Here is a 26,803-nt window from a genome sequence, read left to right on the forward strand (position 1 = left end):
GGGGGGGAAAGATGTAGAGGAGTTAAATCTCTTCGGTAAAATAATGCTTGTGCCGCCTTCTCTGTGCTTAATTTTAAGCAGAGTGGGTTTCCATCGGCTGGCGGGGGGCAGGATCAGGCCCTTCGGGGAGCTAAGGTGGGATTTCCTAATCGCGGCCAGCTGCCGGGCAGCACACCTGCGGCTGGAGGGAGCGTGGCTCGGAGCATCTCTTTCTCTTTCCTTTTATTGTTCTTCCCCCCCGCCCCAGCTGAACTCGGGAGCAGCCTTTTGGGTCCCAATTGCGGGTGTTTGCCGGGGAAAGGCTCACCCCCAGGCCAGCAAGCCGAAGCGCTGCCCCTGGGAAAGTCTTTTGCAGGACTTCTCTTCCGGCATGTTTTCTTCCGCTTGCTTGTGTGAGCTCCCTGGCAGATGTTGTTTTTAATAAATAGGGGTTGTTAAAAGCAAATTAATTAAGGTGCATCGGTGCTGAAGTTGCTCAGCGATTCGTTTGCCTTTACTGCTGCTTGGGACAGTGCTCACGTTTGGCCGTAGCGTGGAGCCTGGGCTGCTGGGGAAACTTCACCGGGGCTTTAGGAATATGCCAAAATGCAAGGATTTTAGGTGAAAAAGGAGTGATCCGTGGGAGGGGTAAAAGCAGCGGCTGTTGCTCCTGGGGAGGGCACAGGGAATGCGTCGTGGTAGGGAAGCGTTTCAGGAAAGGTTCCTATAGGGACAGTAGGAACAATTTGCGAGGAAGGAGGCATCAGTTTTGAGGACACACGCACGATGGACAGAAGGGGTCCTTGCTCTGCTTACCCTAAAAAGCACTGCTTGCCCCTGCCCTCCAGCTCCTTCCTTCCCCTGGGGTGTGTGCAACCATGGGGGCACTTGGAAATCTTGTTGAGCAGGACATGGGGAACGGGGTGCAGAGTGTGGGGTGCAAGGTTTGGGGTGCAGGGCACAGAAAGTGGGGTGCAGGTTGTGGGGAGCGGGGCACTGAGCATGGGACGGAGAGCATGAGCTGCCTGCGGGTCAGTACTGCCCCGGCAGAGCGGTGGCTTTCTGTTGCCAGTACGATTCCCTCAGTGAAGCTCTCCTTTTATTCGAGGAGAGAGTTGAGAGCAGCAAAGGAGCAGGTTTTCTGGGTTTTTTTTATTGCTTTGACACATTAATGATCTTTTCTCTGATATTCCCCTCCTGTCTCCTCCTGTGTGGGTAGCTACCATGGTGAGATTGGGCTGTGGGTGTAATTCTTCCAGCGCTCTGAGTGCTTAAACATATGGAAACCCACTTTGAAACAGTTTGTGGCTGCAAACCTACCGTCATACCCATCCCTCTTCCCTGCTCCCTGAATGCCTCCCTGCACAATGTGCACGTTAGAAACTCACAGTGAGCTTTCAGCTCAAGCTGTGAGGAATGAATCCATCCCCAGCCTGAGCCTCTTTCTCCTCTCTAGGCTGTAGCATCCCTTTGCTTTTGTAGCGGAGCGCTGCCCCTGCCCTGTCCCACCCCTGGTGTGGACCGCAGCAACATCTGCGTGTGGAGAGGGGGTTTGGGATCTGGGGAAACCTCTTCTGAAAGAGGTGAGTGGTGGCAGTGCCTGGGAACGCCTCCCTCCGGGGCTGTGCTGACCTTGCTGCGGCTCGCTGTGCTCCAAGCCGCCTTTCTCCTCTGGATTACAGGGGTTAACGAACCACATCTTGGTTTGGGTTGTTGCAGACGGGAGAGACACCTGCATGAGTCATGCCGCGGTGCTGCCATCTCTGCAAAGCTCCCAGCTCACACAGACGGTCGTGTTGGGCACTTGCCATTTTTCTCTATTTATTTGCCTTCGCTCCCTTCCCCCTTGCCGGGGCCGGCTCTGGGCAGGCTGTGTTTCGGGGACCGGAGGTGCACTGGGCTTCGTTCCTTCAGCATCTTCAAAGCGGGTGGCATTTGTTCGCCTGTCAGGCAGGTCCCCTAAATAGCTTTGTGAAGGTCCAATTAAGAGATCACTCTCCTGTCCCCGAGTCTCTGGCGGCCCGGCTGCTGGCGCGCGTGTGGCTGCGAGCAGAGGGTGTGCGTGTGTGTTTGGCAGCCGAAGGCCGCTCACGCTGAGCTCGAGGATGCCTCTTGCTGGCAGCAGGCCCCCGTTTGTTGCTGGCATCTAGGCAGGGTTTTTGGCCGCCTTCCTTGCTGGTGGCAGCGGAGCTGTCTCCGAGGTTACGTGAATAGGTATCCTGTGAATGACCTGGATGAATTACCTGAATGTTTTGTTTTCCTGCCTGATGCTGTCTCACCGGCTCCCCCCCCCGCCCTGGGGGCGGGGGGGCTTCAGCCCCTGTAAAAACGCACTTGGGCTGTCATGATCTGTGTGCGAGGAAGGACCGACCTGCAAATTTTAGACTCTGGCTCCAGGGAGGTGTGGGTGGAGAGACATTCTGCTGATTGATTTATGTGTCCCTGTATCACTCTACATAATATGGAGGCACTTTTTATGCAGAGGCTCTTCAGGAACAAAAATGAAAGACCTGTATTATCTGGCTCGCTCCCCTGCCTTGTGCGCGGGCAGCGCTGTGCACCCCAGAGCGGGCCTGGGAAACACAGGGCTGGCTGCTGATGGCGGGGGGTACGGCAGCGCGGGGACGGGGCGTGCAAAGCTTATTGAACAAACCGACTGCTTCAGCCCCTGTAAAAACGCACTTGGGCTGTCATGATCTGTGTGCGAGGAAGGACCTGCAAATTGCTTTTAGACTCTGGCTCCAGGGAGGTGTGGGTGGAGAGACATTCTGCTGATTTTATTATGTGTCCCTGTATCACTCTACATAATATGGAGGCACTTTTTATGCAGAGGCTCTTCAGGAACAAAAATGAAAGACCTGTATTATCTACTGTACAATAGATTTGCAGAATGTGAGCATACAAACTGTTGAAATGTGGGTTATTTTCCCCGCGTTGGAGCAGATTTCAACACTTTATGCAATGACCATCCAAACTGATGTGATTTGGGGGATAGCGTGGTGGGGGGAGAAGTCTGAAATTATTATACTGCCTCTTGCTCCAGCACCCATTAGAGCAATATATTTCAGATATTCTGATTTTACTTCCCATCAGTGTAAATCTAGAGCAGCTCCTCTGAAGTCAGTGAAGCTGCTCTGGATTTATGCATCACTGCTGTGATCGGCATTGGGCTCTCTGGGAATGCAGGAGGCAACCGTGTGACTTGCCCTGTGCAGCATTTTTCACTTCAAAAATATCCTGTCACCGATGCTGCAGCCTCCTTTGTATACCTGAAATGGGGAAGTCCACATCACTCACTGTTTTCAGGTTTTGATTATTTTCTTCAGTTTGTCGGGCTTGGTTGCAAAGCTCCATTCACTGACACCTGACTCTTTGGCTGATCAATAGAGTCTCTTGAGGTTTGAATGCCAAAATAGTTACATTAAAAAAAAAAAATCAATAAAGTGCAATTAATTTGCTGTATTTTATTACTGGGAATGATAGGCGCTCCAAGACTCTCACTCCAAGCCCTATTATCGCCATGTTTAAAGCAGCTTAGTGTGGCGAGGAAGATACGAACCCAGGAGCAGCTGTGGGAGGTCAGAGCAGAGGGTCGCTGAGACCGGGACACGGTTCGTGTCTCAGGCAGGATTTTTGGATAAGGGATGCATTCCTGAGACAGAGATGGCATCCATTTATTTAATTGCTGTGATGGGTTTGCCATCATGGATTTGGTCACTCTTTTGAGCCCAGGCAGATGTCTGCTGTGCACAGCATCTCTGGGCAAGGACTCTCTTGTTTCAAAGAGCCTGGAGAGAGGAGTCTGTGCACCATGGAGCATGGCAGGGATTTGGGCTACGTAGCATTTTAGGCTACGTAGGGTTTTGCTATTTGTGCCTATGGGATGGAGATTTCCACCCTGGTGAACCCACAATGAGCCGGGGTCCTCCGGCCCTTCTCCGTAGCTCCTCAGAAATGTGCTTTGAAGCCAGGCTGCTCAGGAGACCCGTGCTGGCTGCTCTCCCGGGAGGGTCCCTTTGCTGAAAGGTGGAGGAAGCAAAGGGTATCATTACTCGTAGCGTTGGGTTGTGACAACTCATGGTGCCGCTCTTCCTGACCTCAGCGGTTGAGGCTGATAGGAAGCATGAGTTTTGCCGTGATGGAGAGGTGGCTTCGCCGAGCAATGTGTCTCGCTCATGCAGGTGGCTGCAAACCTGTCCTGTCTCAGAGGTGCAACCGGGGAGCAAAGGGGAGGTGGCAATCTCCTACGTTCTGCGGGAAGCAAGCGAAACTAAAATCTTCTGGCCTTAATGAACATCCTACTGAATGAGAAGCCATCCCACCGAAATAAATACTGTCAGCTCAACAAATTAAATTCACTGAACTTGATTCCCCCTTCTCCCCCTGCCTAAATATAACCAATGTTTGTTAATGACAAGCGGTGACTTGATTTGTTGGCATAGCGTTAGCGCTTACCCCTGTCAGTGGCTCAGCTGATGTGCTGGCACGTGGTGGTAACAGAGATGCTTTCCCGACTACGGCTGTCAAATCCTCTTGCATTAAGTGCCACGGAGGCTGGGGAGTGTGAGTTACCATGTGGTGCTCTAGATGTCGTGGAAGATGCTTCGATTTCATGCTGTCGGGAGTTTCCCAGCTGGCGTTTCAGAGGATGCCATTCCCACGTGAGGATGGGCAGGCAGAAATTACAAGCAAAGAGGTCCTCTGAGATAACTTACAGGGCTGGACGGGGATTGCTCGGTGTCTGGCTTTCCCTGGGTATTTCCATTCCCCTCCGCGACGTAGAGTGCTGCAATGGGAAGTAATGCAAGTGCTGCTTGGAGTGTCTGTGGTAGGTAAATTCAATGTGGAAGGACTTCACTATTTGCACAGTACCTTCCACGATGGACTTCAGTCTCAGGTGCAATGTAAATATTAACGCTTATTCCATGCTATCCAAAAATTCTCTTGCAGCACGCTTTCAGCTTTTCTTTGTTTACATAAATGTGTTTGTTTCTGACAGCATTCAGAAAGCTTCATGAATTTATGATGTGCTCCAGATTTGAGCACGCTTTCTTTTTTCCTTTTTTCTTTCCCCCCTTCCCCTCCCCCCGAAATGCTCTTTCTTCCCAAATTTTGGTGATGAAATTGCAAGAGGTATGCATATTTCAGCAGGCTATTGAGAGGCAATGTAAACACCATCTTTCATGGAAAATCAGTTTGTTCAAGTTCAAAAGCAGCCCAGCCTCCCCAGTTGATCAATTTGCCTGTCATAGGAGATGATTTTAAAAGTGGCGATTACGTCCTATCTTGTCTCTCGCAACTTCAGGCAAGGAGAGAAAAATGAAGTGTAGTGTTTGATTTTAACTCTGTTTTTTCAGTTTGTTTTTGGTGATGGTGGTAGTCAGGGGTGAAGCAAAGGGGTGCCCTGAGGGGGTGAGGGATAGCCAGAAGCAGAGGGGTTTCCACGAGGCTGCTGTCTGCTGAGTAGACTAATTGGGAACTGCATGTAAACCAGCTCTGCTCATCTCACTGTGCCTGCACCAACTGGCCCTCGAGAGCTGCTCTGTCCCATCGCTTCCCCCACGGTGGAGGAGGAGACCTGCAACGGCAGAAGGACGGGCTTCTAGTGACAAAGATGCTAAATCTTGGGGAGAGGGTGCTCGGGGCTCTGCTGTTGCATGGCCATGTCGTCCTGTCCCGGGGCATCGTTCTGCCCTTGGGTTAAAGGCTGTGCAGGGACCGGAGGTATGGTTATGGGGAGAGGATAGTGTAAAACCACCCGTGTTAGGCAGCTCTAGCTTGACATCAGTGATAGCGCCACAAAGCTGCCCTAGATGGAAAGAAATGCTGGAAAAACCCCACTGATGCGATTCAAACTGGGGCTAAATGGAGGAGCAGGGACCAAAATCCTTATTCTGGCCAAACCAAGGGGCTCGGCAGGCTCCAGAGACGGTGTTCCCACCAGGACCAGCCCATGGGTGGTGTGGGAGGTGGTCCCTCCGGCCAAGCAGCTGTCCCTGTCCCGAGCCCATTTATCTGCACAGGGGTAACACGTGCCCTAAATACACAACGTTGGGAGAGTTTGGTCATGGGCTGAGGGAGCTCTGGGGGAATCGGCCTGGAGAGGAAAAGCATTTCTGCTGGAGAGGGGGGAAATGTCATCCTCATTACCTGAGAAATAAAATCCTTCAGAAGATTAAACTAGAGGTGCAGATATCTTGGGGGTTTTTTTGTTTTGCTTGTATGGGAACGTTTCAAAACAGATGGCAAAGCAGAGATTTATTTCCCGTTAAGTGTAGAGGGCTGGTGCACAGGACCTTACCTGCTTGTGGGCCCTCTAATAAACCTGCCAGCAGGTGATTTAAATCCAGTTTTTTGGATTGGGAGAGTAGTGGAAGGAACAGGGTTTGTTACTTATGAATTTTATGAGCAATGTTAGATCTTTAAGATGCAGGAATGATCAGGGCATGGCTCTGTAGCACTGGAGACTTTAATTCCTTTCATAAAGGATCTTCCCCGAGTCAGAAAAAATGAACCATTTTACATTATTTAGCAGTTGGGCTGTCGAAGCCAGCTGTTTGCATGAGTGACAGACGCAACTATTTTATATTTCAGTTTAGGAGTTGTTGTCAATTAGCCACAGCTTTTGCTTAGCAGCAAGACCTTTGCCACCATGGGGAAAGAGGGCTGCTTAATGGATGCTGCAGCTCTTGAAACAAACATTTATGCTGCAGCTCAAAAAAAAGATGAAACTAGCACCAAAAAAAGACAGAGTTTGTGCACCCTAAAAGGGAACCCTTGAGCAGATGGAGCAGGTTTCTACGCAACGAGCAGTAATTAGAAACTCAGCAGATAGTTGGTAGCTGGTGACTGTCTTTGGTACCCAGACTTTTGGTTGAAAAAGGAGCAAGTCCGAGATGAGTTTTGGAAGGAGCTGGTCTGGATGTGTGCATGGGGCAAGTCCTTGGCCAGCGTGAGTGCCCGGTGTGGCGAGAGACAACAGCCATCAGCCCTCGGTGCCTCTGTCACTGACTCCATGAGGCTACAGCAGTCTGAAATGTCACTAGTGGTTTTGAAAGGCACTTAAGAGAGCTGGGGGTAGAGGACCGATAAACACAGAAAGTCTGATTGTCTTTGGCTGAATGCAAAAAGGACGCAACACAGACCCGCACAATGAAACAGGCTTTTAAAATGTTGCAACAGAGGCATGTAGAGAGGATGGCAAAAGCTCTCTGGAAGCAGCGGAGCTCTGTCAGGGCAAGCTTGAAGGCCAGCGTGCCTCAGCCATCCCCAAATCACAGGAATTAGAGCTGGAAAAGTTGGCGAATAAGCCGCCTTTCCCGTCTCCGACGGTTGTTCGGTACAGTCTGTTCCCGAGCGTGGCTGGTTTTCAGTGATGCAGGCAGCAGGACTTCTGCCGCTTCCTTTGGCAGAGCGTTTCACAGCCTATTAGACCTCTCCCATGTTCCGCCTACATTTTTTCTTCTCTGGTTCGTTCCATCGTTTATTGGATGACCTGAATCCACAAGTTTCCATCCTTATCACCTGTCTAAAACCAAACCCAGGCAAATCTGCAAAACGGGGACAAATGGTTAAACAGCGAGGGGGAAATGCTCCGAAAGAAGGAGCTGAGCCTGGCATGTAAATACATTTACAGTTGGAGGTTATTTGGAGAATAAAGGGCAAGGACTTGAAATACATGTGGTGACGAGCCATAGATTATGCTCTGACGATAATCAGAAGGCAGTTACAGTCGCACTATCTAATTCATCTCCCACTAAGACATTCTCCTCCAAGGTGTTTGGAAATAATGGAGTAGCTTAGTTACTAACATTATTAAATCCTCATCTCTGACAGCTATGAGAATTAATATACAAAGGTTTCCTCCTCTTTTTTTTTTAAAATGCAGCTCCGTTACTCATTTCCTGTCTTTTGCTTAGGAGTAGCCCACTGAAAGTTATTAGCATGAGTATTGGTGCAAAAAAGGCTCAACTCCATTAAAAGAGAGAAACAAGCAAGAGAAAACAGAAGATAGCATGAATTTTATTGCAGTTGAGGCATTTTTTTTTTTCTTTTCAAATATTAATCATTCATCATTCTTCCATCTGTAGATCTCAAAGGGCTCTAGAGAAGAGAGCGGGCAGCATGGAAGATCTGGTCCGTGCTCTCCCATCGTCCCCAAGAGGGGCCCCAGGGCAGCAGTCCCATGCCTAAAGCCCTGCTGGCAGGGAGAGCAGACGTGTTGGGAGAAGCTGGGCTCTGGGGTTGTTTTTTGAAGACAGCAGATTTTTTTCTTTTTTTTTTTCCCCCGCTGCTCTTTGAAGAGTGAGGCTCCCCTTGGATGGGAGGCTGTCAAGGTGGCGTGGCCAGTCTGTTGGCCACAGTGCACTAAGCGCTGCTGGGGCGCCATCTCCTCCTCCATGTCTCAGCCCTGGCTTGTTCTAGTGGCTGAGCTGCTCGGCATCTCCAACCCCCATCCTGGGTGCTGCTGGGGCTTGTGGACAGGTGTCAGGGCTCTCTCAGGCTGCCCCAGAATTGGCATTGCAGGGCTGAGCACCATCAGTTTGGGGGGGGAAGGACAGGGCTGAATTAACACTTGTTTCTTTTGCCAAGTTTGATTTGCACCAGCTCCGTTAAAACTGTTATCGGAAGTCTTAAGCAGAAATGAGGAGATGGAGTTAATGTTCTTTACTGCTAAAATCAAAGACTGTCCTACAGAGCAGAGCCCAGCCCGTGGTGCCCACCCATCGCCTCCCTGGTGTGATGGAGCTGGGCAGCCCACGGGGATTGGGGATATCTTTTCAGGGACTGCACTGAGGAGCTGTTCTTTAGATGTGCCCTTTTAAAACCCAAACATCCATGTCATGCACCTTATTTCACCACAAAGCCTTCCATATTTGCAACACCATTAGGGTCATAATGAGATTACTGATGTCTGCTGTAAGCTCTGGGGGATGTGGGTCTTTGATGAGCACCAGCTCCTGGGTGCAGCTTCAGCTATTTCTTATCAAAGCATCCTGCTCATCCAGAGTTAAAATATCTTCCTCCCTTTCTCTGAGCATATTGCAGCCCAACACATTAAATGCATTAGAAGGCTTTATTGCATTTAGCCAATTAACAAAAAGGGAAAGTCAAAGAGAAGTCATTGCTTTGGTTCTTACACCAACCAGCAAACTTTTAGATGGTTTCCCAAACTCTCCTAGGGTCTCTTTCCCCATGCCTTCTTGCTTGCTGCACGGCAGTCCCCACTAGCCATCCCATGGCCAGCGGCGCCTTTCACGGCCAAGTCCAAATGTATATCGGCAGCCGGGCTCCCCATGTCCCCTGGCCGAATGCCCCATGCAAGACCCTTGCCTGCAAGGCGCAGAGTCCCCACAAGGCTGTGCAGGCCCCAGCAGCGAGCCCTGTCCGACACGAGCAGTTTACTTTGGTCATGGCTGAAAAGCCCTCAGCCCTCCCGCGTGCCTGTGGTCTAGTGCACTTAAAAAGCTGCTGATAAATTGCAGCTCTCCCGGCTGCTCCCGACGTGTGGCCGATGCTCAGCTCCGGCTGAAGGTTAGGTGGGGAGGGGGCCTGCAGCCAGCTGGGCTGAGTTGACTCTGTGTTGCTGCTGTTTCGGCTGGCCACGTGGACCCGTGTTGAAGGCAGCGATCGTGGTGGGACCGTGGCCATCGTGAGCAAAGGGCTGAATGCAGGAGCAGCCCCAGCTCTAACGGGTATCTGTCAAAATCCTCAGCCCGGTTAGGTGTGCAGGGTCTGGGAATTGCTGTATCATACTCCAGTCTGTGGGACTTCATCATCTGAGTTATCATCTCCAAAACACAGTTATCTCCCTGAATGGCAGTCTCCTATTGAAAATGATCTCTTTCAGCAGGGCACTTGCATTTATTTACTGCACAGCTTCTCCCATTAGTATAATCATTATTCCTTGGACTGGGTTTGAATTCAGAGAATCCCACTGTGGTACTTAAAGAATTAATTACAGTGATGAAAGAATTCCTCTAAAGACTTCTATGAATTGGTCTGGTTGAAGTGTTTTAGCTTTGCTTCAATTGGTGCAGCTCTTGTCAAAGGATTGTGAGAAAATGCATGGGTCAGTGATTTAGATTAGGTAAATTACGTTAGAAAAATTGATTTGATTTAGAAAGTGAGCTTTCAGATCACAGCGAATTGCCTGCTTCTTTCTCTGCTGTGCTGCTTCTCCCTGAAGATGAGCAGAGGCAGATAATTCAGGGTTAAAGTAAGTGGCTATTGTAAAAGGTTTATCTGAGAGCGGACGAGAGAGGGGTCGACACATATCTTTAGATAAATGATTATTGACCCATATATTGCTATCTGTGCATCAGCTGGAGATACGGACAGATGGGGATGTTTATAAACAGCACTCATAAGCGGTTCGTGTGGCTTGCTAAAGAATTGGGTCCTTATTTTTAGGTTTGGGTTCCCCCCTCTCCCTTCCCCGAAATGGCTTTTCTGTGTGGCATACCTTCAGAGCCGGGGTGGATCTGGGAACGTGTGCTGTGCGGCTACCTTTGCCAGCCCAGTGCCTGCCTTGCCTGGCTCTGTGCTTAGTCATTCCTGGGGCTGGGAGTTTGCTTTTCATGTTTTTTTACTTCCTCGGATCAAACTGAGTGTTTCCTCTTTCTGTCTCTCATCCTTGTCTTAAAGGGACTGCAGTCCCTGGGCTGCAGGGGGACAATGCCCCACAGCGGGCACTGTCCGCTTGGAGGACTGGTTCCTAAAAAGCACCTTCTGAAAGAGCAGTTCCCTTCCCTGCATGCCAAGGGGTTTCTTCCAAGTTCTTCTCCCGACCAGCTGTGTTTTCCCTGTGAGAATGATGGGTTGCGAATGCAACGGCTGCTGGCCGGAGACCCAAAATGTTCACGACCGTTTGTGAGTCGCTTACCACTGCGAATGGGCTCGCTGAGTTCACCAGGGTAGCAGGGATGAAGTTTGGCAGCAAGTGTTTCAGTTTTCACTTTGTAAAATTTCTCTTTTAAAAAATGGTTAAGGAGATGGGTTTTGTCTAGCAATGCTTTTTGTTTCCTTGTCACCTTGCAGAACCCTTTAAATTCCAGCTTGTTTACTGGGATGCTGGAGAGATCTCATTTTTAGTCTGGCTAGCGCTGGTGGCATTTCTCTCCATAGCATCACCACCATCTCCCTTGGCATGAAAATCCAGGTGTGGGGCTCCAGTGTGCCTGTGCTGTTCCCTCTCCCCCAGCGTGGGCACGAGAGAGGTGCAGGGCTCATGTGGTGCCGACATGGTCGGGTGCACCCTTCAGCTCGGCGGGTGCCTGCGCATCCCTGCGCCGTGCAGAGAGCCTCTTCTGTACCCCAGCCTCAGGTTGGGAAGCGACATGGCGAGTGCAAGGAGAGAAACGATGCTGGGGAGTGCTGGAACAGAGACTCCCGTCAGCAACTGAATTCAACGCTGCAAAAAAGAAGTTGCGAAAGTAGCAATCCATCTGTCCACTTAGTGGGAGAACCCTAAGATCATTTCACAGTAATCAGCCCCCTGGTGTTTAAAAAAAAACAAAATACTGCAGGTTTTTGCTTTAATGTGGATAACTGGTAAAATCTAAAGCACATTAACGTGCTCAGAGTCTGTGGGGCTTTTTTTTTCTCCTTTTGACAAATAGAAGCTGTATCAAATTAAAAAATAATATAAGAAAAAATAGATTGCCTTTGCTTTTATATACCATGTATCTGCCATAACATTTCAGAGGTGTTCTTTCCTCTCTGAAACTCCCTAGTTAATTACCAGCAGAGTTATCAGCAAGTGGATGTTTTTCTTCGCCGCAGGTACAGTCGGACGGTGAACATTGTCATTGTCACATATCTCACGGTAATACATTCTCAAGGTGATGCATTATGCAGGTGCATTGCCATGCTATAGCTGCTTGGCTATATCAGTGTCTCCATTAAAACCTACAATGTTCAGGGATTTTAATTTGGTTGTAAAAATCTTGCTCTAGGCACTACCTCAGATGACAAAGTCTGGGAGTGGTGGGGTTTTTTTGTAAGCTCATTTTATTTTTTCATGCATTCCCTATTTTTCCTTTCCCCTTAACTGTAAGAACAGGGGGGAAACAGGCTCCAAAGGCACTGCTTGATTCTTGCTTATGTGAATTGACAGGCATTGAGTTGGAGGAAGATTGTAAAGATTTCTGCTTCAGCGTGTTGAAACGGTCATTCAGATTAAAAGAGGGGTTACCAATGGTGGGGTTTGAACGTGGCAAGCTCGAAGGCATCCTGAAGGAGCCCTCGTTGTAAGAAGTTGCCGGGCAGAGGTGTTCAGGGTGGGCATTTCTGCAAGCCAGGTGCAGGGGGCATGTTCCCACTGCCCCTGAAAGGGATGCACCCGCTGTCCCCAGCCAAGGCCGTGGCCACCTGGGTCTGTGCCATGGGGCTTGGCCCAGCATCTGGGGGGGGCTGGGGCCGTGGTGTGCAGAGCTGGATGCTGAGCACGCGAGTGAGATGCAGCGGGGCTTTGCTTTGGGACCGGAGTCGCTGAATTGCAACAAATGCTTTGGTGCTACACAACAATTTGTAATTAAAACACAACTTGCTGTCCTGATTAGATTAAGCAGTTAAATTCATTTGCAATATTTCTCCCCCCCCTGCATTGTGTAATTAGCAACACATGATGCTTACGTTAGCCCAATTAAAAGTTATAATGATTAATTTGCACATCAAAGCCTCCCCATGAATCAACTGGTACAGCACACCGGAGCAAGCTCAATTACACTGCGGTTGTGTGAAGTGCCCACATGAACACTGTACCCTACCTGCTCCTGGGGCACGACAGTTGCGGTGCGATGGATGCTGCGGTGCGGTGGTTACTGGTGTTTTGGTCCTTCTGGAAGTCAGCAGTGTCCGTGTGCCTTGAGTCGCTTGATAAACGATAGGGCTGATGCTTGCCGGGACCTGACAGTTCCTTCCTTGCATCTGAGTTGGGGTGATGCATCCCAAAGCACCTAACTGACTGACCACCTGGGAACACTTAAAAGTAATAATGTTAAGGTTACCGCTGGTTCTTGCTGATGCCTTGTGAATATAAGCTTCGTTCTAAAGTGTTTTGGCCAAATTCTGAATGTTTTACCCAGGTTAATCTTTGATTAACATGAGTTTTGCCTTAAGGCTTTCTAAGTCAAATTTGGGCTCTAACTAGTAAAGAACCTCGTTTAAGCAAGCCAAAACCAACAAGAAAACTACTATAAGCTAATTGTAATGAATTATTTTTTTCTTTCTTATGTAGTCATAATATTGTCTTTCTTTCCACCTTCTGCTGAGCTGTGAAAATATTCTGCAAAATGATATTTTTGAGTTGATGGAAAAGTATACCCCTGTCAACAATATTTTTCTATTGTTCATCAGAGACAGGCTTCATAACAAAAGAGATCCGTGTTGGAAAAGTACATCAGCTGCAAACAGTTTATTCAAAGTCTTCTCAAATAGCAGGGATGGTTTATGAGTTCCTGCTCCAGCTGAAGATGAAATGCAGAATGTGGCTTCTAATCTTTCAGAGAAGTGGATGGGGCAGGTCGTAATAATGTATTGCCATTTTCACAAAAGATGGATTTTATATTAAAGGTTCCAGTGGAAAAAGGTCTGGAGGTATTAAAATATTTATATATTGTTTAAGTTACTGTATGAGGGTGCCGTCTCCTTCCCTAGAGTGCTGTGGGGATCGCGGACATGTAAGCGAGCAGAAAACGAGCTCCCACCTTTTTTGGTCCGTGTACGTGTCTGTGCGTACGTGCACGTGCGTGCGCTGACGTTAAATTGGTAGGGTGTTAAATGTTTCACTTTTCCAACCATCAATTTCAATTGAATTTCATAAGCCATTAAAGTTCTCTGCTGCTTCCTTTGCTGTTGCAGTTACGTGAGCTCCAGCCATTTAGCTGCAGGTCCTGGGGCATGATTCTCTGTGGAGCAGCAAAAGTAAATTGGTTCCTGATGTAGAATCTTTTTTTTATATATATATATATATATATATTTTAATGTCTCTAACTCACTGTGAGTGATGATGTTGGGCTGATGATGTGAATCTTCAAGCTTGGCTTTTTCTGGTCCAGTTCTGGATCCCCCCCGACAGCACCTTTTTTAAAAAGCTTTTGTGCCTAGCTTGAATTGCAAAGTCTTATATGTAGAGGAAGAGGATTTATTTTGTGGTTTATATATTTATCTTTAGAATCATGATGGAAAGATTTGTCTGGGTTTTTGGGTTTTCTCCCTGTAGATTTGAAATGTTTATGAGAATGATACTTATGTGGATCGAAGGAGATCTTTTGGCAGTCCTCTGACTTCATTTTAGTACTGGCAGTGTGACAAATAATGAAAAAGCAATCATTTCTCCTTCTCCAACTTTTATTCTCAGGTTAAATGAATGGTTAAGATCTCTGTGCTCAAAAATAATCGCTCATGGCCCTTACAAAAAAAAAAGTCCCTAACACCCTTTAAATAGATGATTTGATCTTTTCTGTTGGTTTGTATTTTGCACTGGTGAGTGTCTCTGCTGCCAGTCTGAGGATAAACTTGACAAAGTTTACATGGAGGCTGAGCAGGTTGAGTCTGTGGGAAGGGAAACTGGATAAATAATTTTACTGCTTTAGAAAGCAGTTCCTACGGCGGGAGCTGAGCAGCGGGGATGCAGCAGGGTCATGCTGCCATGGTCCACCCGTAGAACTGTTTTGCACAGCATAAAGCTAAAGAATTTGCCAAAATACAAAATGAATGGAAAAAAGAGTAATTTTCATTTGCCGGGTGATTAAAATAGCTCAAGCATCTTCTAAAATGGGTGTGAGCGGCTGCTGAGACCTGCTGGGCAGGAGTTCACAGCTGTGTGTTCCTCCTCCAGCTGCCCCTGGGGGTTGAGCAACAGAGGGAGATGTCCACTGGTGCTTTGCCAGGATTTCTCTTTTTCTTTTCTTTCCTCGCTTTTATGGCAGTGGATGTAAAGATGAACTGCTGTATTTTACATCTCCTCCCCTAGCAGCCAAATGGTGCTGTACAATGCGTTGGCCTGGGTCTGCAATGGCTGCATGGGGGACCGAGCTGGCTGCCCATCCCAAATACCATGCACTCCACCTTCCCGGAGCATTAACCTGCCGTCATTTCCAGCAAAGTCAGGCATAAAAGATTAGGCTCGGCCTGTACTCCTTGTTTGGGGATAACTGCTGTGGTTTAATTCCTTTTTTTTTTTTTTTTTTTTTTTTTTTTTTTTTTTTTTTTTTTTTTTTTTTTTTTTTTTTTTTTTTTTTTTTTTTTTTTTTTTTTTTTTTTTTTTTTTTTTTTTTTTTTTTTTTTTTTTTTTTTTTTTTTTTTTTTTTTTTTTTTTTTTTTTTTTTTTTTTTTTTTTTTTTTTTTTTTTTTTTTTTTTTTTTTTTTTTTTTTTTTTTTTTTTTTTTTTTTTTTTTTTTTTTTTTTTTTTTTTTTTTTTTTTTTTTTTTTTTTTTTTTTTTTTTTTTTTTTTTTTTTTTTTTTTTTTTTTTTTTTTTTTTTTTTTTTTTTTTTTTTTTTTTTTTTTTTTTTTTTTTTTTTTTTTTTTTTTTTTTTTTTTTTTTTTTTTTTTTTTTTTTTTTTTTTTTTTTTTTTTTTTTTTTTTTTTTTTTTTTTTTTTTTTTTTTTTTTTTTTTTTTTTTTTTTTTTTTTTTTTTTTTTTTTTTTTTTTTTTTTTTTTTTTTTTTTTTTTTTTTTTTTTTTTTTTTTTTTTTTTTTTTTTTTTTTTTTTTTTTTTTTTTTTTTTTTTTTTTTTTTTTTTTTTTTTTTTTTTTTTTTTTTTTTTTTTTTTTTTTTTTTTTTTTTTTTTTTTTTTTTTTTTTTTTTTTTTTTTTTTTTTTTTTTTTTTTTTTTTTTTTTTTTTTTAATTTAAAAATGCTGCTAATTGGTGCTCTCAGCCTCAGCTCCAGCTTAATGACGGCTGCAGCCTGGGAATCATTGCGAACAGTTACGGAAATGTGTTTAAACGCTCGGAGATCTGTTGTACTTTTCTCTTTATGTGCCCCGAATCCCCACCCGCCCAGGACGAATGCTTTCCATGGACCCTGCAGCGGGTCTCCGGGCACTTCTGCAGCAGAGAGGGTAGATGGAGGGGTTAGCGCTAACGCCATGAGGAAGCCCAGCCCTGCTGCACCCGTTGCGCTGAGGAAGCACCATTTTCATTCTATTTGCTCCACACTGTAGATGGGGCCTTTGGATGCCGGGGATGGGGATTGATAGAGCATCCAACTTCCCACACCCAGGGGAGGAGAGCATCCCTCGTCCTCTGACCTGCCCATCACAAACATCAATTCCTCAAGCCAATGGCCCTGTTAAATCAACAGGGCTGCTAATTGGATGCTAATGCAGTGCGCCTGCTATGGTCCTTGCTAATGCCATGGCTGAACCACTCGTGTTGGTCTGTTTGTTGGTCAATGCATGTCCCTCTGTTCTTCATGGTAGGGACCCTCTGTTTGCATAGGGGCAGAGAAGCTTTAAGCTGCTAGAAGCAAAGGAAAAGGGTCATTTGATGGGTTTTCCCTTCACAGCTGTTGGCTGTAGCTATACGTTCCCCAGGTTTGGAGATGCATGAGCCATTCCTGGTGGTCCTAGGGGGGGTTTGGACGAGTGCTTGTGGTTTATCTCAGGATGGAGAAGCACCATCCAGTTGGTCGTATGCTCTCGCAAGCCGGGCCAATTAATTCTGCTCCGGGCGTTGAGCCAGCAATGGTAGGAAGCAATGATGAATAGCCAGGCTGTCTCTTCCTCCTCTGAGAGAGCGTTTTGGGAGGTCAGGAGCCGCCACGGTGGGTGTGTTTCCGGAACGGTTTGCAGCTCGTTTCTATTGGTGAGACATGGAGCTGGCAAGTGTGCTGCTTCCATGAAGCATCCCCTGATGATAACCTGTGAAGTTGGTTGGTTTTAAATGCCTCTTTAAAAGCTGGCTCTCCACCAAATTTATTCTGCTGTTACTAAGTTGTGAGACCCCAGGGTGGTGACTCTGTGCCCTTGGGATGGTGTGGTTTGGGATTTTTTTTGGAAAGCCTCATCTGGTGATTGCTCAGGGGTCACCGATGGGAACCCTGTGCCAGCCAGTGGTGTCTGGAGGTTGTCACCCCGTGGTGGCCTTGCCTCGGCTCATCCAAAATGAGCTGCAGGTCCTTGGGCAGGCGTGCGGATCTCTTAGTTGTTGGCAGCTTTAGTCAGAAAAACTGGATCGAGCATCAGCTTATCCTCTTATCCCAGGAGGTGGTCGCTTCAGGCTGACGATGAGGGACAGGACCTACCTTGTCCCTCACCTTTTATCTACAGCCTTTCACTGGCGGGAAAAGCAAAATCCTTCCCACGGTGTTGGGGGGACCTTTGGGACTCATGGATTTCCCCCCCCCCCTTGTTTTTAGGCAGGGCTACGTCCTTCTTTGTGAGAGAGCCCGTTCACTCAGAAGCCTTTCAAGGAGGGATTTCAATGGTGGTGGGTGGATGTTTCTCTGCCTTTTTGTCTGCAGGCAAAAAAAGTGATTCTGTGTGCTGCTGGTGAGAGGAGGCAGGCATCCAGGCAGAAATGCAGCCTGTATGGAGGTATAATTGTCCAGGCTGCCTCAGTGGCTGCAAATGACTCCAAGTATTGGAGCACTCCATGGTGCTTCAAGACCAAGAGAGTGCCCAGGGCCTCCTGAATATGGCTGGGGGGATGTTTAAAGAACAACGTGGGGTATTGTTTATTTTTGCTCCTAATTAGAGGGAGATGCGAGTGGTCTAATTCCCATATTTTAAGAGCAACATTCAGCCAAAATGATGGACAAGGAAGATGAGAAGAGACTGCTGCAAGCCAAAAGCAGAAAACCCATGAAGCAGAGCTAGAGACAGCTTTAAAGCTATGAACATAATTGCCTGAGGAGTCTGCCAAGGAACCAGATGCTGTAAATGAAAGAATAACTTCCATGGCTTGGCATCTGCCTGCGGTCCAGGGGGAGGAGGAGGAGCAGGTAACTGCATGGAGGGCTGGGGAACGGTTGCTCCAGCTGCGAAACGGGTACCTTCAAAAATATTCGGTCCATACCGGTATTTTTGTATGTAAGAGAGTGAATCTGTTGGAAAGAGGAGAGGTGACAGTCAATGCGCCTGTCTTCTGGGCTGTTTGACCCTATTCTGCATGTTTGGTGTCAGTGTTGCGTGGTTGTTTGGCTGCTGGGAAGATCTGAGTGCTGCGGCAGCTTAAGAAGGTGGTGGTAAATGAGGAAGAGGTGGCGGGGCTGAATTCTGAACCTTTTGGGACCCATTTCTGCCCCGAACCCTACAGAGTGGTCTGTTTTCTATGCATGGACTTTAAAATAAGTGGCTACACATGACTTGTCTAGGGTCAAATCACGCTTGGCAGTGCTCTAGTTTTGAAAACCAAACTGGAAATTTCCTGTTATTTTTCTCCCCAACTTACTTTTACAATTACTGTTAAAATAATTGCAGTCCTAGCAAAGGCAAACAGCTGGGTTTGACATATTCAATACATAAACAATATCCATCATTTACATGGTATAAAATTTCTGCAACACAACATATTACTGAGGCTGCTTCTTAAGGAAAAAGAAAAGCCTTTAGAGAGGAGAGCAGAAAATCAGCTGGGGTTCTCCTGCTGCATTTAGTACACGTGGGTAACGGCATCAGTGTTTGCAGCAGCGACGCAGTCTCCTTTCTGCTTGTGCTTGAATAAAACACCCCAGAAAAAAGTGGCAACGACAGTGCTGCGCATGGGGCATCTTCAGAAAGCCGTGCGGGCGGTGCTGCCCAGTGTGCGTAAACGTAATGTGCCTTTCACAGCTAGGGAAATCAAGGCAGGGAGCAGTAATTAGAGGTAATACGGGCAGTTCATACAATTTCAGGCAAGGACAAGGGAGGATAGCGCTGTTTTTCAAGCCAGGGAAAGGAAGGAGAGCTTTGTTCATGGGTTAGGCATTTTTTTTTTACTATTTTAATAGCCTTTTGTTTTCTACTCTTGTTTGGCTTTAACCAGTGGAGAAGAGGTTCAAGATGCTCCTTGGGTGCACAGGGATGAGACAGAGTGGGACAGAGGGCTCGGGGCTGGGGGGCATCCCTGGCATCCCAAGGAGCCTGGCAGGGACTGGGGGAAGGTGGAGGCGGCTAGGGGCGAATTCCGCCTCCGCACGCTCGTGGCAACCTGCTGCATGCGTGTCCGTGTTTATAAGTAGTTGTGGATGTTTTGCCTCAAAATAACAAAGTGTTTTTGCAAGAAAGGGCAGGGGGAGGCCTCTGTATTGCTGCAGCTTGGGGACACAGTCCTGTGCAAGTCAGATAGCCACATCATGTTGAGTGCTGAATGACTCTGCTTATTAATATAATAAACCAGAGGAACATGCTGTCATGACAGTCTCTGCAGCAAGAATCCAGGGGGTTATTTTAACCAAGGCGGCATTAAATCTTTCTGTCTCCTGAAAATTGCACCCTGGAGGTATAGGCTGTAGGGTAGGAGGGTAGGAACATTTAACAAGGGCTTGCAGGAGTTTTTATGCATATTGTGATCTCCAGAACATTGCCTTGCTGTCTGAGGTTTTTATATCCTGCTCATCACTATAGTTAAGTTCCTCAGACATGATAAGGAGCAAAGTGCGCTCGCTCTCTCTTTTTTTTCTTTTTATCTCCCCCCCCCCCCCCCCCCCCTTTCCTTAGTTGCAAGATGATGATACAAGACCTTTTCTTCAGATGTACTATATGAAAACACGCTGCCATCCTCTGCTTTGGAAGCTGGGAAGTGTGTGCGTGTGTATCTATATTCTATATGTACACATACACACCACAGAGATACACGTGTGTGTGTGTATATATTCTCTCTCTCTCTCTCTGATGAAATAGGCCTTTCTCATCTCTTTAACAAAAACCAAGTCTTTGTAGGTGATGGAAGATCAAATCTGCCCTGGGGTCCCCTGATGGGCTCACAGCCCCAATCTGCTGTGATCGATTCAAGGGCAATAGCACTCCTCTCCTGCACCCCTGACACCAGGATTTTGGTCACCAGGTGCAGGGGTAGGTTCACCAGACTCTTGGAGAAGACCTGACATGGGGTTAGTAAATGCTGACAGCCTGGCTGACTCCCTCTGAGCCCACAAAGAGACCTTTGTGTCTTCAAACGGCCCCATCATTCGGGGGCTGCCTGCTGTGGAAGGGCTTTCCAGGAGGCTCTGGTCCCTGCTAAGGAGGGAGATGAAAACAAAAAAGGCAAAGTTCTCAGAGAGAGCAAGTTGAGGGGCGTCCCTGCAAGTTCCTCCTAAGTATTTTGCATTGTCCACGTGCCAAACACCAAGCACATTGGGCTGGTCTGTGTTGCTTTACTCCAAAGTGGAGCTGGAGCACCTTGGAGCAGAGGGTGTGATGGTCTCGCCTTTGCCAGCCCCTGGTGAAAAGTGTGCCTGAATCTTCATGTATTTCCTAGGTGTTAGCTTGTCATGGAGACAGCTTTCTCTTCTTTTTCTAATCATGGAGAGGGTTCAATACACCGTCTGAAATAACTTTTTTGCCTCGGCAGGGAGGTTCCTTGAGGCTGTAATTGACTCTCTCTCTCTTTCAAGCAATGGCGTTTTACCTGGGAAAGCAGCCAGTCAGTATTTTCAGCACAGTAGAGTTCTGCCTTGCATTAAACAGAGGTGGCTCCAGATCCTCCTTGTTTTTTTTTTCCCCTTATGATGATCTCATTTTATCTTGGGTTTTTTTCCCCTTATGATGATCTCATTTTACTTTGTACCCTCTCTACCATCCTGTCCACACTCTCTCTGGCTCCTTCTTAGAAACACTCCCATTAGATGGGCACTTCTTTAGTTTCATTGAAACAGCACCTGCAGGACCCACAGATGAATAATTTGGAGTCTTCAGCTGCATCATGATGGGCAGCTGAAATCTCCTTTAAGTCACCCTGAAATGAGGGCTGAATTATTACTCATGTATTTTTCTTTTCAATGAGGATGTGTGATAACACTGAAGGTAAATTGAAAGTGAAGAAGATGCTGGATACTGGCAAGAAATCTGAAGAGGCCAGGAGAGAAGAATTTCCAAAGCAGAAACAAACTGTTCTTCGTTCTTAGTTTTTCATGCCACTTTAACGTATTCATGAAAATTGCCTCAATTTAACTTCAGGGGAGAAGAGAAACTACAGGGTTGGTGTAGCTGAAAGGCTGCATCCTGTTTTAGTAAGTTTGCTATACTTAAGGTTTTCACCTAGAGGGGTTTTTTTTATGGTACTTTCTACCAGCACTTTTCCACACCTGGTTCTTTTTAGAAAGCACTCTGCAATCTGCAGGAAAAAGGTGCTAAACACAGTTATCCCTGTTTCGCAGGTAGAGGGAACTGGCAGAGATATGCAGTAAATTTGGTCCCTGCCAGAGCCAGGAATAGAGATGAGCCTTTAGCTCCTGCATCCTGTATGGTGCGACACCGCACACCCCTGCCTGGGAGTCATCCCGGCAGCGTGCGGCTGGAGCAGGAGGTGTAGGGTTGAGTGGGTCATCCCGCTCGACTCAACCTCATTTTATGTGCCTGCCCTTGGGTACAGTGAACTACTCTGTGTGGCAAGCAATGAAAGCAGTGGTGAATATTTTGGATTATATATACCTTATATAGCTAGAGGCATGAAGCCCTGATAGACTTGGCTACTCATCTGGCCTCTCTTGCCAGTTAAATAATCTGGGGTTGAATATCTCCATCCCTCTGGGCACTGGTTTTCGCCTCTAGTGCTCTCCCTCCTCTTCATTTCTCCATCGTTAATCTGCCCACATTCAGGTGGGATTTAAGAAGTACTCGCTTGGCTTTGCACGATGGAACTGGCAAGTTCTGCTCAGGTCATTGAGGTACATGAAAATACACTAGGAGTCTGCAAATGCTGCTGTTTTTACTGCTTCCTTTGCAAGGTCTGTGCAGCCACCCAGCAAATCAGTGTTAGTCACTGCTCTCTTTCCAGGACAGTCTGTCTTGGACCCACAGGAGTGGGAGATCTATTGGCATCTGGAGTTACTGTATTTACTGAATTTACTTTGAGATATCTTGCTAATGTACCAGCACCACCTCTGCCTATCCACCTCCAGCAGCTGCAGAAAGTGAAGGTCTGGGACCACATGGGTACAAGCCAGACTTGTTTTTCAGGAGGTGTTGATGCTTGAAATGCAGGGACAGAGTTTCCCCCATGGTGTCTGGAAGAACACAGTCCTCTGCAATCAATGAGCAATGCCGCCTTGCCTTCTGCTTAGGAAAGGGCTTTGAGGAGTTTTATTGTGCAACTTGTGCTGTGCCTCTTATGTACAAGCATACATGCTTGTCTACATACATGAAGACTTTAGTTTCTGGGTCTATTATATCATCCTCTAAATTTAAAAAGAGAAAAGTCATTAAGAAAAAGTAATACACTGTCAAATTTTTGCAGCTTCCTCTGCACAAGTGTGGCCTTGTCGGGGTGATCACGATACTGATAGGCACAGATCCTGTAGCGTGCTTAAGCAGAGGCACAAAAGTTTGCAGGATATGGGTTGTAGGTTTTAAGGTCTTGCAGCCCAGAGGTATTTCTTTCCTGTCTTTGCAAATGTTTCTGATGCTGTATAAATACTTGGAGGTTTACCAGCAGCTAACGTTATTGCATGCTTTCATTTAAAGCAAAATCTGAGTGCCTGTTTTATATCTCTGAGAGAATTATGAAAGCCTTCTTTGCAGCATTGCAAACAAATGGAGATTGACAGTTATTAGTTTATGATCTAACTGCTCTGACAGTGTTTGACGCAGAGGGATTTTCAGTCATTGACTATGAGGCATCCCTCGTACATGCTCAAGAGGGATGCTGAATCCCTCATACCATTGCTGGCCATTTACTTGGCCCCCGCTGGGGATCTCCAGGTCCTGGGGGGGGTGAAGGTACTGGTGCTGAGCAAACTGGGCAAGTTGCCGAGCAGAAACCTGCTGTTTGCAGCAGATGCTGAAAAGGGGCCCAAGCAGCTGGTTTTTTTCCCCATGGCTGCCTTTGGGGGTATTTGGGAGCAACACAGAAACTGAAGGATTACGTTACGCACATTACAGGTCACTTTTAGCAATAATCAGCAGGAATTTAGCACCTAATATACATCTAATAAATCTGAATTACATCTTTAATTGAAGGGCGTAATGTGAAGAGTAACCAAAAATATAAACAACCTGTTCACTTGCTATTGCTCTGCTCTTCACCATCTCTCCTATGTGAGGCAATTACTGCAGGTCATATAGCTCATTTTATCTAAGTACAAGCAGCTTCTGCAGGAGTAGGGGTTCAGGCAGCACGGGCGCCTCTGCCCTGTTCGCAGGCACAGTGCGGGCCACTTCTTGCAGCCCAGAGCACTGCTCTAAAGCCCTACCTGTCATGTCCAGCATATGGCATTGCAGCCCTTAAATATGATGGTTTTCATTTGTCACAGCTGTCAGTGACTTGAATCAATCTCTGGTGCCGTTAATCCATCCTGAGTGAAGATCCCAGCAAAGCTTTCTGGTAGTGGGGAGAAGTTTACTTTCTGCCGATATTTTGCAACAGAAAAAGAGGCAAGTATGTTACTGATAGCAAATGACTCTGGATGTGCCCAAGCACTCAGATTCCCAGCGCAGGCTGCTTTTTGGGGGGACAGTAAGCTTTGCAGTGAAGTCACTGGGATGCCAGCAGGGAAAGCAAGGCATCACCTTGATTAACCAGCACCATCCGCTTCCTGTGATGCTATGGCGAGTTAGGAGTTAAATTTTTGAAAATCACATAGACAAGGCAGAGCACTTATTTATTTTGCATGCAGTTATTCCTCCTGCTTCTCCTTGTCAGTATTTTGATTGCTGTCGAAATCTCTCTCCTCCCTGGGTGTAGGCAGCAGTGTAAGGATGGGCATGCATGGGCTATATTGCTAAGCAACACTGCCAGAGCGCTGCATACCCCAGGCGCTGTCATTACCACACATCCATTTTGCATCGTCTGCTGCCTCTGTGCTGCGCTAGCTGGATTTTGATCTTGCAGACCTGTTGATATCATTGATTAGGGGAGATTACAGCGCTTGTAAAGTTAAGCAGAAAATGGCATTGCCTGTTGCTGGTGGGAGGCTGACGGCACAGGAATGCTGTTCACGGGGAATTGATGCTCATGGCTATTGATTGGCAAACACTTTGCATTGCATTGAATGTCAGTCTAGTTACTTCATAAATTTATGGATGTCATTCTGCATTTGGCACAAACTTTCCTGCTTTCTGTGTCATTTTGTCTGGAGAGTTTCACTAAAATGGCAACGTGATCTGCTATGAACAAAATGGAGATGTGGGAATAAAATACTAGCTTTATCATTTGCATTTACTCTACATCTCGAAGAGCAGTGTTTAGCACACCTCTGCTTCCTAATTTTGCTTTTTAACATGGCTTGAAGCCCAGGGAGACTTGTTATATGTCGATATAGTGATATTGGTACAATATTGGTAAAATATTGGTATTTGGAGATGGTTATCAGATAACTTTCATTTTCCATGCACAAGCGCGTAGTAAACACACAATGTTTATTTAATACTTTGGGGACAATTTTAAGTCTTTCAAATATACACTGGGTAATTGAAAACAAATGTTAGCTTCTCTTTAATAGCGCTTCACAGTAGTCACAGTGCAGTGTGACCGAGTTTTCATTTTAGTATTCTTCAGAGACATTTGAAGTATGTGGCTTCTTAAATCTGAGCTGACTTAGAGCATGGGGATCGCTCTCAGTAAAATGCATTATTGCAGCGTTTGGAGGAGAGTCCTTGGTGAACAGTGTTTGCCTCTCTGGGTCATGCCTGGCCTGTTCAAATTGGATATACTCCTTGCAGCAGCCCAACTTTCTGAGCTGCAACTCGGTAAAAACTTTGGTACCAGAGGCTCTCATGTGGCACCTTGCAGCTGGGAGGCAGTCGCTCCAGGCGGCCTTGGGGGTGTTGTAAACCATGGCAGCACGGGGTCTCGTCATGCTCCCTCAGGGCTCTTCATGGGCCAGATCCAGCCCATGGGGTGCTGCATTTGTGTTTGTGTTTTGCAAGCGATGAGGCTTGCTCAGAGGAGCTGACTTGCATTTGGAGCAAGGCTTGAGCCGCTGTGTCAGCAGTGATCCTGTACGCCATGTCCCCAGGGGGCCACCGGGCTCCAGGTGGACGCTGAGCCATTTTGCTGTGGGGACAGGACTCGAGAGGCAGCTTGGCTTGGCTCTGGAGCGAAGACCCATCCCTAGATCACTGCTGCGTGGCTTTTCACAGGTAGCCAAAAGAGAGCGATGCCTTTTGCTCCCCGCAGCGTGTTGAATTTGGGCTGGTGATGCCGAGGAGGAGTGTGCCACATGTGGGATGTATCTTGTCTAACAATTAGTCATCTAAAAAGGGTGTTTTGTTTAATCGCTGCAGAGGAGTCAGCCGCTTCAGAGGTAATTTGTCCTGCTTTGACCTACGTGTCTGTGTACAGGGGAGGGGGCTCCCTGGTCCTGTGAGGTGGCAAGGGGCAGGCGTGGGCACAGCATGGGGTCAGTCTCCAGCTGGATGGGGTTTTCCACCCCGTGTGTGCCAATACCCAGCCCTTGAGCCGGGAATTATCCTCTTCCCCTGCTACGTCTTCATGGGAACATTTCTGAGGTGGGGAAGGGACTGTCAAGCTCCCTGTGCCACTGTGGGAAGAGGGGCCACCATGCTCCTCTCTGAGGCACAGCGTTTGTGCTTGTAGCAGAATAAACCACTGGTGAAGAATGAGACCTAATGAAGAGAATTTGAAGTGCATTTATCCTCTGAAAAGTGCGTCTAAATATAGTGCTGTGGAATTCAATATCTGTCTCTGAGACGTTCAGATCAAATGTACCCATTTTGAGATTTTAATTTTTTTTCCTCTCCTTTCTGTCAGCCCAATGGCCTCCCCTAGGAATTTAAATTCCAGTTGAGCTCCTTTGGACTTGTGAATCACTTCCAGTTACAAAGGCACAACGGTGCGGTCGGGATGTGGGTAATTACGTTAGCGTTCGGCAAGGCAGAGTAAAACCTACCTCGCCTCCCTCCTATTGTATCAGCTTTTGGTGCTGTCTCGGGAATAATAATAATAATAGCAGTAATACAAGGGCTGCCATGAAAGCTGGGAGACCTGACTCAATTCACGCAGGTAAGAGAGAGGCTGGGGAAGCGGCGGTCCTTCCCAAGTGCTCCCCTGGCAAGTCTTCACTGTCCTCAGCCTTTTTTTTGGATGAACTGGGGCCATGATCAAGTGGCAGCTTCTTTTGTGAGACAGATAAACCCAGAAAGGCCATTCTCATACGCTGTATAAAAATGGAAATTCATCCCTAAACATCCACATTCATTTGTAAAACAGTTAAGAAATGAAAACTGTCAACACCTGAGACTGAGAGTCCATCTGGCCTCCTGAAAGAGCTCAATTTTCCCTTTGCTGATCTGGGCTAGGTATATAAATGTGATCGGGAAAACAGCAGCAGAGGTGCCCGGGCTCATTTCTGTTTGCATCCATCCACTAGAGACTTCTTTTTAAGGATTTGCTAGGTTCCTGAATTGTCATCTTACCATAAAAAGGGAAATAAATCCTTTTGTTTGCCCTGTGCAGCCATTCTCCCCAGAGCTATACCAGTATTGGAAAATTCTCTGCCTGTCATGGTGAAGTTTGAAAACCAACTTAACCTGTGCCTTGCCGTGCATCCTTTCAAAAGGATGTGCTGAAGATTTGTTCTGTTTGTTCATTAAATAAAACTAGCAGAGAAAAAAATCTCATTCAAATGCATTATTTTCTGAGCGTGACGTATGCTGTTGACTTGCACAAATATGTCTCCTCTGGAGAATCCCTTGTGTAAGAAATCTGAGCACTTTGTCT

At 46.7% G+C, this 26,803-nt stretch overlaps 1 protein-coding gene across 1 annotated transcript in view; it reads left to right on the top strand.

Moving 5' to 3' along the window:
- Window positions 1-11,222: 11,222 nt before the first annotated feature.
- TMEM132B (transmembrane protein 132B) overlaps window positions 11,223-26,803 on the top strand; it is a 250,451-nt gene continuing 234,870 nt past the window's right edge. Inside the window, exons 1-2 of the mRNA XM_019470772.1 lie at window positions 11,223-11,305; window positions 11,764-11,822. Of these exons, the coding sequence (XP_019326317.1) occupies window positions 11,223-11,305; window positions 11,764-11,822 (142 nt within the window). The remainder of the gene's footprint in view (window positions 11,306-11,763; window positions 11,823-26,803) is intronic.

The sequence above is a fragment of the Aptenodytes forsteri genome, unplaced genomic scaffold (assembly GCF_000699145.1).
Source record: "Aptenodytes forsteri isolate BGI_AS27 unplaced genomic scaffold, ASM69914v1 Scaffold79, whole genome shotgun sequence".
In the NCBI taxonomy this organism is placed as follows: Eukaryota; Metazoa; Chordata; class Aves; order Sphenisciformes; family Spheniscidae; genus Aptenodytes; species Aptenodytes forsteri.